Below are 15431 nucleotides of genomic sequence, written 5' to 3' on the forward strand. Positions count from 1 at the left end.
GGTGATGTACAAGGAGGCCTGGCGTGCTGGGACTCATGGGGTCACAAAGAGTTGGACACAACTGAGCGACTGAACTGAACTGAAATGAACTGAACTGAATGAGGATATAACATTTAATAAAGGCTACTACTAGTCTAGCTGTTATTGTTTTGTGTGAGATGGTGGGCCCCTAGGGGGCTTCCCAGGTGGCACTAAGTGGTAAAGAACCCACCTGCCAATGCAGGAGACATAAGAGACGTGGGGAGATGGGCATGGCAACCCACTCCAGTATCCTTGCCTGGAGAATCCCATGGACAGAGGAGCCTAGCAGGCTACAGTCCACGGGGTTGCAAAGAGTCAGACACGAGTGAAGCGACAGCATGCACGGGGTCCCCCAGGGGGAGGTGCTTCCTCAATGTCACAAGCAGGTCAGTGGAGGAGGCGGCCTAGATCCCAGGGGTCCTGGCCCCCACTCCAGTGTTCCCTGTGTGATGCCTCCATCAAGGTGTGTTTGATACTGGCTCTGTCCCTGGCTATCCGGGTGAACTCGGGTGAGTTTTTAACTCCTCATAGCCTCATCCCCCTTCTGGCAATTGGAGATGCAATCAACCTGGTGGACGGCTGCTGTGAGCACTGAACTGGAATGATGTACACAGAGGTTTCAGGTTGGTAGAGCAAAGCTGTCGTTCTTGGAACTCAGCCTCACAGGGTGGCAGAATGGCCAAATGACAAATTGCACGTCAAGTGCCTAGGACCCACGAGTCTCCATCGCCTCTCCCTGAGTGACCCCCTTGGTCCGGTCTGTCGAGGTATGGGGTGGAGTGAATGCAGATTGAGCTATGTCTCCCCAGGGCCTCGGACCTGTGCAGCCTTAGCACCTACCAGCAGGTGGCTGGAGTCCTTGAGCTTGGACTTGTACAGCATCCATCGGTAGCGTAGATCCTCTAGCTCGTCCGAGGACTCGCTGGCTGGCCTGAGACGAAGGAGGTTTTCGAAGAGATGCTGACCTTCTGGTATTCGAGCCTCCAGTTCCTAGAGGGAAAAGACAGGGTCACGTGCACCTTCCAAATGGCTGAGGAGGCCCCACCTCGTTGGTAAGGAGGAGCCAATCAAGTTCCATTTGCGGGGCAGCCAACAGAACACATAAAGAGAGAATCTCATTGTGCAAATAAATGGAAGCCAAGGCCAGGAATTGCATTCAGTGTTGCAGAATGGACTTCTGCCTGAAAGAGGAGCTGTCGTGCTGACCTCCATGGTCACTTCTAGCTCTGGCATTCTATTATAAATATGACATAGATTTACACTATGTATGACTAGGGAAAGCGAAAGTCGCTCAGTCACTTCCGACTCTGTGACTCCATGGACTGTAGCCCGCCCGGCTGCTCTGTCCATGGAATTCTCCAGGCCAGAATACTGAAGTGGGTAGCTGTTCCCTTCTCCAGGGGATCTTCCCAACCCAGGAATCAAACCCAGATCTCCTGCATTGCAGGCAGATTCTTTACCCACTGAGCCACCAGGGAAGCCCTCTGGCATTCTAGAACCAAGTTCTCCAGAGGGCTTGACATAAGAGTTATCATCATTATAAAAGCTACCATTGTTCATCGACAGAGGAATGGATAGAGAAGATGTGGTACATACATACAATGTAATATGACTCAGACATTACAAATTATGAAATAATGTCATTTGTAGCAACATGGACATAGAGATTGACATACTGAGTGAAGTCAGTCAGACAGAGAAGGAGAAATACCATATGACTTCCCTTATGTGTGGAATCTAAAAAAAGAAATGAGTCAAAAGAACTTACAAAACAGAGACAGACTCACAGACTTGAAGAACAAACTTGTTGCTAGGGGGAAGGATAAGGGGAAGGGATAATTTGGGAATTTGGGATGGACATACACGCGCTGCTATATTTAAAATGGATAATCCACAAGGACCTCCTGTACAGCACATGGAACTCTGCTCAGTGTTATGTGGCCGCCTGGATGGGAGGGGAGTTTCGGGGAGAATGGATACGTGTGTATGTATGGCTGAGTCTCTTCCTGTTTACCTGAAACTATCACAACATTGTTAATCAGCTAAACCCCAATATAAAATTAAAATTGGTTTGTTTGTTTTTTATAAAAAGCTACCATTGTTGAATATGTCTTTCTATTGGCATTTTTAATCCTGGCAGAGTGAGGTTGGGACAGGGAAGATTTTTCTATCAGAATACAGTACTGTGTCCCCCCCCCACCGGATGGCATCTTTTATCCTCAGGACTCCTGGGAGGGAGTGCCATGTGAGGATACGACCTGGGTTCTAAGTTCAAAAGCCTGAGTTTAAATTCTGGCTTGGCATCCAGTATCTGTCCCATCCCACCAGCTGCATGATACAGGCACACAGCTTAGCTTCTCAGAGCCCTCAAGAGTGGGGACTCTACAAGAACAAAGAAGCGTAACCCGGGGAACTGCAAGTCATCTCTGATACGCCTGGGGCTGGGTGGTGGTGGCAGGGGATGAGGGGAGTGGCTGAATATGAGGTAGGAGGTAGACAGGAAGAGCTAGGTAGCTGGGACCAAAGCTCCCACTGAGGACAAAATGTTAAAAACATTCTTAAGGCATCAGTGGACAGGGAGGCCTGGTGTGCAGCAGTCCATGGGTCACAAAGAGTCGGACACGACTGAGCGACTGAACTGAACTGAATTGAACTGAAGGCATCAAAGAGTTAACAACAACAACAAAAAGAGTGAGGCAAGACATGCGAAAGGTTAAGATGCAGAGAAGTAAGCCCAGTGCTCAGACCTCCTCTTGCACTTAGGATATTTGTTAATCTGGAAAAAACAGTTGTGAAACAGATCTATGCTTCTGGCAGCCTTGCAGGATTCAGGAGACAGAAGTCAAAGTCTGCGCCCTACAGAAGTGGAGACTCTGAAAAACTGCTGCCTTTAGCAGAAGCCCCTAAAGGTGAATAGGAAGTAAACCCACACCTTATTTGGATTTGCAGGGCAGTGCCAAGTCATCTCAGGAGTCCAGAGAGCTTCAAGTTTTGAAATTGGATTCAGTGGTTCTAGATTGATAAAAGCCCCCACTGGCCTGGCTATTGCAAACAAAATCCTCTTTGAAGGAAAGATTATTCTTAATCTCAAATTATTCTCGCACCTATTTGTCAAACACAATATCCAGCACACAATCGAAGCAGTCACACACAGATATAAGACTCCAAGAAGAGGCGGAAACTGGGACTTCCCTGGAGGTCCAGTGGTTAAGAATGTGCCTGACAATGCGGGGGAAGTAGGTTCTATCCCTGGTCCAGGAAGGTCCCACATGCCCTGGACCAGCTAAGCCCGTATGGCACACCTACTGAGCCCGAGCTCTAGGGCCCATGTGATTCACCTACTGAACCCACCTGCTACACCTTCTGAGGCCCATGTGCTTAGAGCCTTGTTCTGCAACAAGAGAAGCCACCTCAGTGAGGAGCCCTCACCCCACAGCTAAGAGCAGCCTCTACTCACCGTAACTAGAGAGAGCCCAGGCACAGCAACAAAGTCCCAGTGCAGCCAAATGCAAATAAAATTAATGAATTAATGAGGAAGAGGCAGAGACAATACACAACAGAAACAGTCTTGACTTGAGATACCGAAATTATTAGACACACTTGCTAAACCAACTTTGTTTACTGTGTTGAAAGAATTAAAAGACAAATTGAAAATTTTCAGCAAGGCCCCAAAAGCTGTGAAAAGTGGCAAAGCAGATTTTAAAAAGCACCAAGGAGAATTTCTAGGAATAATAAATGAAATATTAAAAGCTAAGAACTTAATAAACATGTGAAATAGCAAATGAGATACAGCTAAAGAGAGGATTAGTCAAGTGGAAGATGAGTTAGAAAAAAGTATTCAGAAAGTAATATAAAAAAGCAAAAGGATGAAAAAGTACACAAGACACAGTGAAACACTTAGTGAGAAGAAAGCGCATATGTTTAAAAGGCATCTCAGAAGGTGAGGAAATAGGGGAAAAGGCAGAGGCCATATTTTGAGAGATAATGTTGCAGAATTTTCCAGAAAGATCCCAGGCCACAGATTCAAGAATCCAGATGAATCTCAAGCAAGAAAAATAAAAATAAAACCAAACTCTAAGGTATTAAGGTAAATTTCAGAAAAAATTAGGAAAAAGAGAGGTAGATTGGGGTCTGATTGATAAAGGCTGTGGATGATAAACTTGGGAAGTTGAACTCTATCCTAAAAAGTTTTCATTACTGGGACAAGGTCATCTTTAGGATTCTGAAGGGTCACTCTGGCTACAGAATGAGTCATTACTGAGATGGGAACCCAAAAAGAATGAGGGAGGCCAGCTTGGAGGTTACTGTCAAGGTCAAGATAAAAAATGATAAATGTCTAGATGAAGACAGTGGTAGTGAGGGGAAACAGAAACAACGAACCCAAGAGGTGGAATCAAGAAGGACTTGGTGACTAATTCGACGTGGGAGTGTAGGAGAGAGATTTGTGGTAGAAGGACTGTCTTTCTACCCCCTTGCCATATCCATGCCCTTTGCAATATGGTCTTGCAATATGGTCTTCCCATCAAGAAGTGAAATCTGTTTTCTCTCTCCCTGAATCTGAGCTGGCATTGTGACTTTCTTTGTCCAACAGAATGCAGGAGAAGTGATGTGCCAGTTCCTAGCCTTGGCCTGAAAAGGCCTGCATGTTCCCACTCGCTCTCTCAGACCTGCCCCTGCTCTGGGAAGTCCGGGCTATCCCATAGGAGGATAAGAGATGTGTGGTCCATCCCACGCTCATCTAGAATAGCCCACCAACCTCCAGTAGTATAGCCACCCTGCTGGTCTATAAATCAGGGAGCCCAGCCAAGATCAGAAGCATTGCCCAGCGGACCTCAGAGTAAACTGCCAATCTTCAGAATCGTGAGTTAAACAAACAGCTGTTCTTTTAAGCTACAAACTGTTGGAACGGCTTGTTACATAGCAAGAGTGAACTGATTAGAAGAGTTGTGATTAGTGGTGATATTTTCCAAGTTGGGCAATACAGCAGGAGGCTTGAATGAATGGATGGATGGTTTTCCCATAATACTGGAAGCAAAAACATTTTTAAACTATTATTTACGACTTCCCTGGTGGTACAGTAGATAAGAAACCACCTGCCAATGCAGGGGACACAGGTTCGATCCCTGGTCTGGGAAGATTCCACATGGTGCGGAGCAACTAAGCCCGTGAGCCACAACAACTGAGCTTGAGTGCTGCAACCACTGAAGCCCGCACACCTAGAGCCCCCGCTCCACAAGAGAGACCACCACAATGAGAAGCCCGGGCACAGCAACTGGAGAGCAGCCCTCACTCGCTGCAGATGGAGAAGGCCCACGCACAGCTGTAAATAAATAATCTTAAAAAATATATATTATTTATACATAAGCCATAACAGCTCATAAGCTAGGTGTGTGCTCTTTTTTTTTTTTTTGGTGAGAACTCTCTGGCAGCGAACACATCTTTGGGGGGCAAATCCTCTGAAAAAATGGGCTGTTCCTTGGGCACAAACCTGTAGCTTTGTTGCTCTGGTCCTCAAGTCCTCGGCGGTGGCAGTTTTCATGGCAATGATCCTAACCAGCTTGGAATTTTCCTCCTGCAACCAGTCCTCAAAGTTCCTCAGGGACTGGGAATAATCCTCATGGCTGCCTCCTTGCCCCTGGAGCAGACCAGCCTGCAGGAAGGCACAGCATGGTCAAAGCATCAGAGTTTCTGAAAGCAGCCCACTGGCCATGTGTCCTGGGAATTCCATCCAAGCAGAGGGTGGGGGATGAGGATGCCCAAAGGGAGATAAGAGGCACCTGGGGGGCGAGGGGATGAGGAAAGCATCTCTACTCAATGTAGACATGATTAGGGACCAAGAACATTCCTCATTGCCACCTCTTTGGTCTCCTGAAGGCTTCCAGCATCACCCCTTATCAGGACGTCTACAATGTGATCACCTTCTGCCACTTTTGTCCCTCTTCAAGTTAGGTGGCCAGAGTGATCTGTCTAAGATGCAAGTCCAGGGACTTCCCTGGCGGTCCAGTGGTTAAGAATCCACCTGTCAATTCAGGGATCCAGGTTCGATCGCTAGTCTGGGAATTCAGATCACATACGCCGCAGGGCAACTAAGTCATGAACCACACCTACTAGAGCCTCTGCTCTAGAGCCCGCAAGCTACAACTATTGAACCCACATGCTACAACCACTGAAGCCCGCATGCCCTGGAGCCTGTGCTCTGCAACAAGAGAAGCTGCCTCAGTGTGAAACCCGTGCCCTGCAGCGAAGAGTTGCCCCTGCTTGCCACAACTAGAGAAAGCCCGTGCATGGCAATGAAGAGCCCATGCACTGCAACAAAGACCCAGTGAAGATGACAATTAGAAAACAAAAGTAAAAATAATAAATAAATAAAACACAAGTCCTCTCAGTCACACCATCACTTACACAGCTGAGTGGCTTCTCATACTCAATGCGGCCGGAGAGCCTCAATTCTGGCCCTGCCTGGCTCTGCGGCTCATGAGGCCTGCCCCATCGTCTGAGCCAGGGCCCACAGACATCCAGCACCCGGCGCTAGTGCCATCTCCCTCGGGTCCCTGCGTGCACAGTCTCGTCTGCATGGAACACACTCCGTTCTGCCTCTCCTTGACTCCCACTCAGCTGTGAGGAGCCCTGGACATCTCATTTCCATCTCTCCAGGGAGGGCTTCGCTACCCCAAGTCCTTCACTCTGCAGCAGGCTGCTGTGGCCCCTGGGTCTTCTGCCTCCATGAACCACGTGTTCTGTAAACCCTTATTCTATTGCTTTGCGGTTCCTGCTTCCCTGCTTCTCAAAATGTGCTCCAAAGCCTAGCAGGCTTAGCATCTCCTGGAAGCTTGTATAAATGCAGGGTGAGGAGTCCCAGTCCAGACCTACTGAATCAGAATCTGCATTTTGGTACGATCTGGATGCACATGACAATCTGAAAAGCTCTGTGCTGGATGCTACGTTCTCTGAGGGTTGAATGTATCTCTGTTTTATTTACAGCTGTGTCCCAGCTCCAAACACAGTTCTCAGAACACAGAAAGACTCAGTAAGAGCTTTCTGGATGGGGAAATGCAAGAAGGAAGGGAAGAATGAATGAATTAGTGTACTGTCTTTGCAGAACAAGGGATGAATTTCTTCTCACTGTGGTTCTGTTTTTTAAAGCCTGTCAAGGAGAGAAATGGATGATATGATATAGTGAGGTTCGTTCTTTTTACAAAATGTAGTTTGTGTGTGTTGTGTGTTAGTCGTTCAGTCGTGTCCAATTCTTTGCGACCCCACAGACTGGAGCCCGCCAGGCTCCTCTAGTCCATGGGATTCTCCAGGCAAGAATATTAGAGTGGGTTACCATTCCCTTCTCTAGGGAGTCTTTCCAACCTAGGGATCAAACTCGGGTCTTCTGCAGTGCAGGCAGATTGTTTACCATCTGAGCCATCAGGGCACCAAAAACACCTATCTTGAGTACTTTTAGTTTGCAGTCTAGTGCTGCTAGGAAGCTTCACACTCTGACACTCTCTTCCCTGCAAGGGAAGCAGTCAGATTTTTTGAGGGTGAGGGCCTGCCTGCCCTGGAGATGCCCAGGACCTTCCTCAGTGCAGACACTGGGTCTGGGGTCCCAGAGTCCCTCTGCCCAGTGGCACAGGGCACTCTTGTGTCACCACTGGGCAGACTCATCCAAGACAGGACAGGGCCCAGTCCTGAGCTGAGCATGTGGCCCCAGATGGGGAGGGGGCTTTGCTGGTGACACCTTCCCACCATCAACTGACTCGGATCTGGGCCCTCCTCAGAAGCCCATGAGATGGACTTACCTGACGGCGATGCCGGGAAGTAAGATCCGTGGGGAGGATGAGAAAACCAGTCTTTGGGATGTTGTTGGTGAAAATCATTTTCTTCCCTGAATCCACTTCTGTCATCCTCTGCAGCTGCCGGTTTCTGATGAGGCTGAGAAGTCAAATCCGCCCAGTCAACGTGATGACAAGATAGGGACTTCCCAGATCACAGGAGAAGTAACAGAACTGGGGAGGGAGGTGACTTCTGGTCCTAACAAGCCCATGCCTGTCCTTCAGGTTGGTCAGAAGCTCCCCAGGGCACCTGCATTTCCAGTTCCCTGCTCAAGACTCATGTAACTGTCATCAAGGGGCATATATCTATCGATGCAGGTGAGGCCCCAGCCAGCAGGGGCTGGAGGCTAAGCTGGGACGCTTCCCTGCTCTTACTGCCTCTACTTAGAATTGCCTGGGGATGCCCGGAGGCGCCTGGCACCACGCCTGGCACACAGCAGAACCCCAGCCATCTGTTCTAGGAACACGGCTGAGCTCTCCCTACTGGGAAGGAGGGTTTTCCGAGACCAGGCTCCAACCCAGGAGGCCCTCTCACCTCAGCAGGCTCTCCTCCAGCTGCCTCAAGGCCCTCCATGACTCGGTCAGCTCCTCCAGCTCCCCCTGGACCAGAGCAGCTCCCTCCAGAGAAGACGCCTCCATCACCAGCCGGCCAAGCGCTTCCATCTCAAGCAGCTGGGCTTCCTTCTCCGGGAATTCAGCCAGCAGTCTCTAAAGGAGACACACACACACACACACACAGAGTTAAGTCCTGGGGTGGTGTCTGCTCCCTGGTATGAGAGTACCGTTCACCACCCTCTGCCCCCGAACCTGCCTTTGGGATGCAGGGGAGAGAATAAGCACCTCTGTCAGGAGAGTCATCTTACCTCAACCTCAGCCTCCCGAGACTGGGCGTCCCATGGGCCCGTGTCCCCACGATGAGCCTCCAGCTTCTGTGTGATCACAGAGATCCACTGCCGCAGCTTCAGCAGCTCGTGGTTGAAGGTGCAGTGTTCCCGCAGGCTCTGCTGGCGTCCTTCTAGGAGGTCCTGTGGAACAGCCCCGGGGAAACCCGGCTGAAACCCGCAGCTACCCCACCCTGCAGGACCCTCAGCCCTGCCAGAACCCCAGGGTGAGATGGTTTCCAGGGCTCCCCACCCACGAGAGGTTGATGTTTTCTGCACAGTGCAAGAAATTGACCCCAGAAAAACCAAGTCTGTTTTAAAGTGCCTCTAAGCCTGTTCTGCTTTCATGGGAAGTATCAAGTCTGGGTGAGGGTGTGGGCGATGGGTGCTCTCATCCACCACCAGTGTGGGGTGTAAACTGGTACAACCACTTGGGAAGACCATCAGTCGGTGCCTACTAAAGCCGAACACAGCCGAACACAGGGCATCTGTGTGGCACAACCACTTCACCCCTGCATATGGCACAACAGGCGCGAACGGCACTTTGCGGCTGAAGAGAGCGGGTGTATCCTGGTTGCCGCCTGTGTCTTTGGCCATCTAGAAGCACTTACTTTATTGAAAAGCATTATTTTATTTTTTCATATAGTTGAATAGGAAATCAACCCTGACTATTCACTGGGAGGACTGATGCCGAAGCTGAAGCTCCAGTACTTTGGCCACCTGATGTGAAGAGCTGACTCGTTGGAAAAGACCCTGATGCTGGGAAAGATTGAGGGCAGGAGGAGAAGGAGGCAACAGAGGATGAGATGGTTGGATGGCATCACTGACTTAATAGACATGAGTTTGAGCAAACTCCAGGAGATAGTGGAGGATAGGGTAGCCCGCATGCTGCAGTCCATGGGGTCGCAAAGAGTTGACTACAACTGAGTAACTGAGCGGCTGAACAACAACAATAATTGATTTACAATGTTTCAGGTGTACAGCAATGTGATTTTGTTAAATTTCTATCAATATAAATATTTATACATCTATACAGATGTCTGTATATATACATTTACTTTTTCAGAGTCTTTTTCCATTATAGGTTATTATTAAGATATTACGGAGAAGGCAATGGTACCCCATTACAGTACTCTTGCCTGGAAAACCCCATGGACAGAGGAGCCTGGTAGGCTGCAGTCCATGGGGTCGCTAAGAGTCAGACACGACTGATCGACTTCACTTTCACTCTTCACTTTCATGCATTGGAGAAGGACATGGCAACCCACTCCAGTGTTCTTGCCTGGAGAATCACAGGGACGGGGGAGCCTGGTGGGCTGCCGTCTATGGGGTCGCACAGAGTCAGACAAGACTGAAGAGACTTAGCAGCAGCAGCAGCATTAAGATATTATTTTCTTATAATTTGCTTTTATTTCTCTTTTTGATGATAGAAAAAGCATTATATTAAATTTGTAAATCATGTGGGTAACTTGTACTATCTATGAATTTCAAGATTGAAAAGACGATGCCAGAAATACTTGTTATTAAAATAGGACACACAGGGTCCGGAAGGGTGAGAAATCCTGCCTTAAACTAAACACCTTCCTGAGCTGTGGATGCCTGAGAGCTGGCTTTGCACACCTGGAGCTCTTGTTACAAATGCAGACCCAGGACTTCACTTGAATCAGTGTTGTCAGGGTAGGGCTGGGACAGACATTTCAGCTTGTGCTCAGGACAGTGTTGAAGGAGCCATCTCACTCCCCACACCACCTTGGGGTCCCACCGTTAAAGGGACATCAGTCCAGCACAGACACAAGAAGGATCCGGGTGGCCACTAGAGGGCGCCGCAGACAGAGCTCACGGCCACCGGGACCCAACTTGCAACCTGGCATGATGAAGGCAGCAAACACGACGGGGGCTCCTGTGTGGGTGCGGCCTGCTCCGTGCTCTGGTCTCCTGGCATGTGCGGAATTGTATGTTTCATTTGTGGATGCGTATGTTTGACATGTGGAATCGTATGTTTAACTTGTTGCTGACTCATTGTGCATCTACCCACCGGCACTTAAACCCCAGGAAGGCGGGGGGCTCGCTGTCCTGCTGTCCTGCTCCTCCATCCTCAGGACCCAGCATCCTGCCTGGCATACAGGAGGCGCTCAATCATGAACGAATGAGGAAGGGATGAAAGGAAGGGAGAAAGAAAAAGAAGGGTTGGAAGGAACGACGGAAGAAAAGAGGGTGAAAGTCCTTAGGAGGGGCGGACAGATTCCAGGGACCTGGCCTCTGTTAACACAGACCCTCTGCTGGCCCCTTACCTCCAGAGACCTCTGCAGGGCCTGGTGGGCAGCGGAAAGCTGGTCCATTTTGTGCTGGTGGTTAGGGTTCCCCTGGAAGAGGGGCCTCATGGCCTCCACCTGAGACCCCAGGTCCATCCCCTCCTCCTGCAGCCCCTGCAGTAGAGGAAGGAATGAGTGGAGCATCCTTTCTCCTTCTTCTCGTGGAAGCTGATCAGGGTGGGGACCCTGAATGCAAAAGACTGGGAGAGTTCAGGGATGCTAGGAGTCCCCAACTCCATCGGCCACACCGTATGGCTGTCTGATGGGACCACTCTTAGGACTGGTGAGAATTTTAAAAATGAGATGAAAATATTCTGCGACACCATGAAAATAAACTGCTAAAGACCAGAAGGCATCGCTGGGGAACAGACTCATATCTGGACTCCTACTTGACGACCATCTCTTCTTATGGAGAATCGCATCTTAGCTTTAGTTTTAAAGCCCCCAAATGCATCCTTTTTAATACCTTCCAAAGAACACTCCCAGTTTTGTAAGAGCTGCGCCTGGGTTTTAAAAAGATAACTGTTGTTTCACATGCATTTTAAAAACCAGCCAGCTCCTCACCCAGCCAACAATGATTCGTGATCAGCCTACCTACAGTCCCTGTGTTTTAAAATATTTATTCTTAATCCTCAAATCACTTATTTAACTGAAGGCCTCTGGCCTCATTAGGAACAGTTAGCAAAGCAACTTTAGAAGCAAATATTCATGTTAGACTTTAGGACCACAGAGTAAGCAAAAAACTTCTCATTTTGTTGGGCTCAAGTATCAGTCATTTGGAGGCAGGCCAGGAACCATCAGGCATACCAGCAGAAACTCAGCTGAGATGAAAGGTCAGATCTCAGGGGCCAGAGAGGGATCACAGTCTCTGGCTTGGGCTGACTGCCGCTTGGCTGGCCGCTATGACTGCAAGGGGGCTGCTCCGGCACAGCTGAACATCTGAGTGGAGGTGACTCGGGTCAGACTCTTACCTGCAACCTCAGAAGCTGGGCCTGTTTCTCAGGAAGGTCCCGCCGAAGCCCATTCTCAGCTTGGACCCGGATTTGGAGGTCTGAGAGCTTTTTCTGCAAAGGCTCGAAAGTCGCCCCGAAATCTTTGTGCTGAGCAAGTAAGCTCTGCGGAGACACAACAGGCAGCACACAGCTCAGCCATCCCCTCGGTCTCCCTGTGGCACAGCCTGACACTCACAGACGGGCTGCTTTTTCTCCAGTCTTCTCCTGTCCGGCTCCTACTCACTCAGGAACCACCCCTTCCAGGAAGCCTTCCTGGAGTCCTTGAGAGGATCTGATGCCCCTCTGTGAGGATCGTTGTGTAATCACCTAACAATTGTTCTGCTTCTAGAATAGGTGCTAGCAAACTGCATCTCCTATCACATACCCCAAGTCCCACCAGAGGCCAGTGCTTGTAAATAAGGTTGTATTGACATGCAATCATGCCCATTCATTTACAGTTGATTTCTTGCTACACCAGCAGAGTTCAGAAGCTGCAACAGAGACCACAGGCCTTGCAGACCCTAAAATGTATGCTAAATGTCTGCTCCGTTGAATAAGTCAGACCATGGGTGTGGGGCTTTTCGCAGGTGCCTGGCCTCTGGTCAGTGTCCTAGAGATATCGCTTTGTCACTATCATCATTCTCAGATGCTTAGCAAATAATTGTTACCTAAAAGGAGAAACTGTCCAATACTTTGGCCACCTGATGCAAAGAGCTGACTCACTGGAAAAGACCCTGATGCTGGGAAAGATTGAGGGCAGGAAACAGAGGATGAGATGGTGGGATGGCACCACTGACTCAATGGACGTCGGTTTGAGCAAGCTCCAGGTGTTGGTGAAGGACAGGGAAGCCTGGTGTGCTGCAGTCCATGGGGTTGCAAGAGTCAGACACAACTGAGCAACTTAACAACAATAACAACAAAAATAGCTTCCAGCTCTCTGCTGCTTTAAAGTTTACAAGTGTTTTTCTCTGCATCTTCCCATCTAACTGCCCCCCAGCTCTCTGCAGAAGACAATTTGATTTGATGAGTATAGAATGGGATTTGGGGGCAGAGGCAGGAGGCAGACAAATGAGAAGGATCCCACCATAATCCTACCCAGATGATATAGATGAGGGCTCTGAGGTTGTATGGAACAAAGGATATGCCCAGGGCCATGCGGTGGTGAGTGGCAGGGCTGGGGTCAGGATACAGGGCTGTGCCTGCAGGAGGGCTGAGCGGAGGGCCAAGATGGGACTCACCTGCAGTTTGCTCTTCCTCTGCAGAAGGCGGTTGTGCAGCAAGTCTCTGTCCCTCACGGAAGTCGCCACCTCCTCCAGCAGGGCTGTGGCTCTCTCCTGGCCGAAGATGCTGCCCAGCAGGTCTTTCTTCAGCTGCAGCATCGTCAGCTGCTCCTTCAAGCGGGAGCTCTCCGTCAAGGCCGCCTGGGGGAGACAAGGCTTCCATGAAGGGGAGAGCTGGATGAAGCTGGGGCAGGAACTCACCTAGTCGGGCTGCACCTGCCTGGGAGGCTGGGCCTCTGTGCTGGTGGCCGAGGGAGCGGTGAATGCAAGGAGAAACAGGCAGGCGGGAAGGTGGCGGGAGGCCCTGAATGTCAGGGTCAGTCTGAGTCCCTTCTCACCCCCCACATCCATCTTGTTACCAAATCCCGAGCAAGAAGGCTGCCTCCTGTGAGTGTCAGAAATCTGTCTCCTCTCCATTGGCTGCCACTGACCGTGGTGCACTCTCAGCCTTGCTCACTGGGACCCCTGCAGCTCCTGACCATCTGCTGCCTCCCAGTTGCCCCCCAGATCGACTCTGCACCTTGCAGCCAAACCCAAACTGAACCAGTCTGATCCTCTACTCAATGATTCTCCATCACCGACAACAGAGGGCCATCCCCAAGCTGGCGTGTGGGACATTTTGAATACCAGACCACCTCACCTGTCTCCTGAGAAACCTGAATGTGGGTCAAGAAGCAACAGTCAGAACTTTACATGGAAAAAACGACTGGTTCAAAACTGGGAAAGGAGTATGTCAAAGCTTTAGATTGTCACCCTGTTTATTTAACTTATATGCAGAGTACACCATGTGAAATCCTGGGCTAGATGGATCACAAGCTGGAATCAAGATTTCCAGGAGAAATGTCAACCACCTCAGATATGCAGATGATACCGTTCTAATGGCAGAAAGTGAGGACAAACTGAAGTGCTCCTTGATGAGAGTGAAAACACTGACTTAAAACTCAATGTTCCAAAAACTAAAATGGCATCCAGCCCCATCACTTCATGGCAAATAGAAGGGGAAAAAGTGGAAGCAATGATAGATTTTCTCTTGGGCTCCAAAATCACTGTGGATGGTGACTGCAACCATGAACTTAAAAGACATTTGCTCCTTGGAAGAAAAGCTATTACAAACTTGGACAGCATATTAAAAAGCAGAGACATCACCTTGCCGACAGAAGTCCATATGGTCAAAGCTATGGTTTTTCCAGGAGTCATGTATGGATGTGAGAGCTGGACCATAAAGAAGGCTGAGTGCCAAAGAACTGCTGTCAAATTGTGGTGTTAGAGAAGACTCTTGAGAGTCCCTCAGACAGAAAGGAGATCAAACCAGTCAGTCCTAAAGGAAATCAACCCTGATTATTCATTGGAAGAACTGACGCTGAAGTTGAAGCTCCAATACTTTAGCCACCTGATATGGAGCTGACTCATTGGAAAAGACCCTGATGCTGAGAAAGATTGAAGGCAGGAGGAGAAGAGAGTGACAGAGGATGAGATGGTTAGATGGCATTGCTGAGACAATAGACATAAGTTTGAGCAAACTCCGGGAGATAGTGAAGGACAGGGAAGCCTGGAGTGCTGTAGTCCATGGGGTTGCAAAGAGTCAGACACAATTTAGCAACTGAACAACAAGCAAAGGGCCTAGGGGAGCATGATCAGAGGGAATTCAGGAAGGCCTTCCAGAGGAGGTGGCATCTCAGTGGGGTCGTGATGTGCAGGAGCTCATGGGGCAGAGAGAGGACCAAGAGGGAACTCCGCAGCCTCGTGTAACGGGCAGCCAGCTCCCATGCAGACAGCCTGAACTCTGCACAGCCCAGGCCCCACCTCCTCCAGGAAGCCTGCCCTGGTCACATTCCCGCCTGACACTCACTCTTCCTGCCCCAAAGCCCTTTGCCCGACTCCAGGGTCCTGTTGATCAACCAGCTCTTGGGGGTAAACATGTCTTGCTTCTCTCAGCGAGGGCTCAGGAGCCTGGAGGCCAGGGGTTTTGTCTTCAGCTGGCCAGAGTCCTTCCACTTGATATCTGATGATGTTACAGAGACGATGAGCTGATCATGGGGCTGGGAGAGGAAAAAAGTAAGGCTGCAGCCCAGGTAGGTGACCTGCTGATGACGTGTATAGCTTGCGGTCAGCCACACAGAGGCCA

General features: G+C 49.6%; 1 protein-coding gene across 2 annotated transcripts in view; it reads right to left on the reverse strand.

The window, feature by feature from the left end:
- SYNE3 (spectrin repeat containing nuclear envelope family member 3) overlaps window positions 1-15431 on the reverse strand; it is a 113127-nt gene that overhangs the window by 22817 nt on the left and 74879 nt on the right. Inside the window, exons 9-16 of one of the 2 annotated variants that reach the window (XM_061395243.1) lie at window positions 13265-13447; window positions 12006-12149; window positions 11014-11148; window positions 8705-8866; window positions 8377-8549; window positions 7809-7941; window positions 5510-5671; window positions 862-1011 (exon numbers count right to left, since the gene is read on the reverse strand). In XM_061395243.1, the coding sequence (XP_061251227.1) occupies window positions 862-1011; window positions 5510-5671; window positions 7809-7941; window positions 8377-8549; window positions 8705-8866; window positions 11014-11148; window positions 12006-12149; window positions 13265-13447 (1242 nt within the window). The remainder of the gene's footprint in view (window positions 1-861; window positions 1012-5509; window positions 5672-7808; window positions 7942-8376; window positions 8550-8704; window positions 8867-11013; window positions 11149-12005; window positions 12150-13264; window positions 13448-15431) is intronic. The other variant, XM_061395242.1, reaches the window with a different exon arrangement.

The sequence above is a fragment of the Bos javanicus genome, chromosome 21, assembly GCF_032452875.1.
Source record: "Bos javanicus breed banteng chromosome 21, ARS-OSU_banteng_1.0, whole genome shotgun sequence".
Lineage (NCBI taxonomy): Eukaryota > Metazoa > Chordata > Mammalia > Artiodactyla > Bovidae > Bos > Bos javanicus.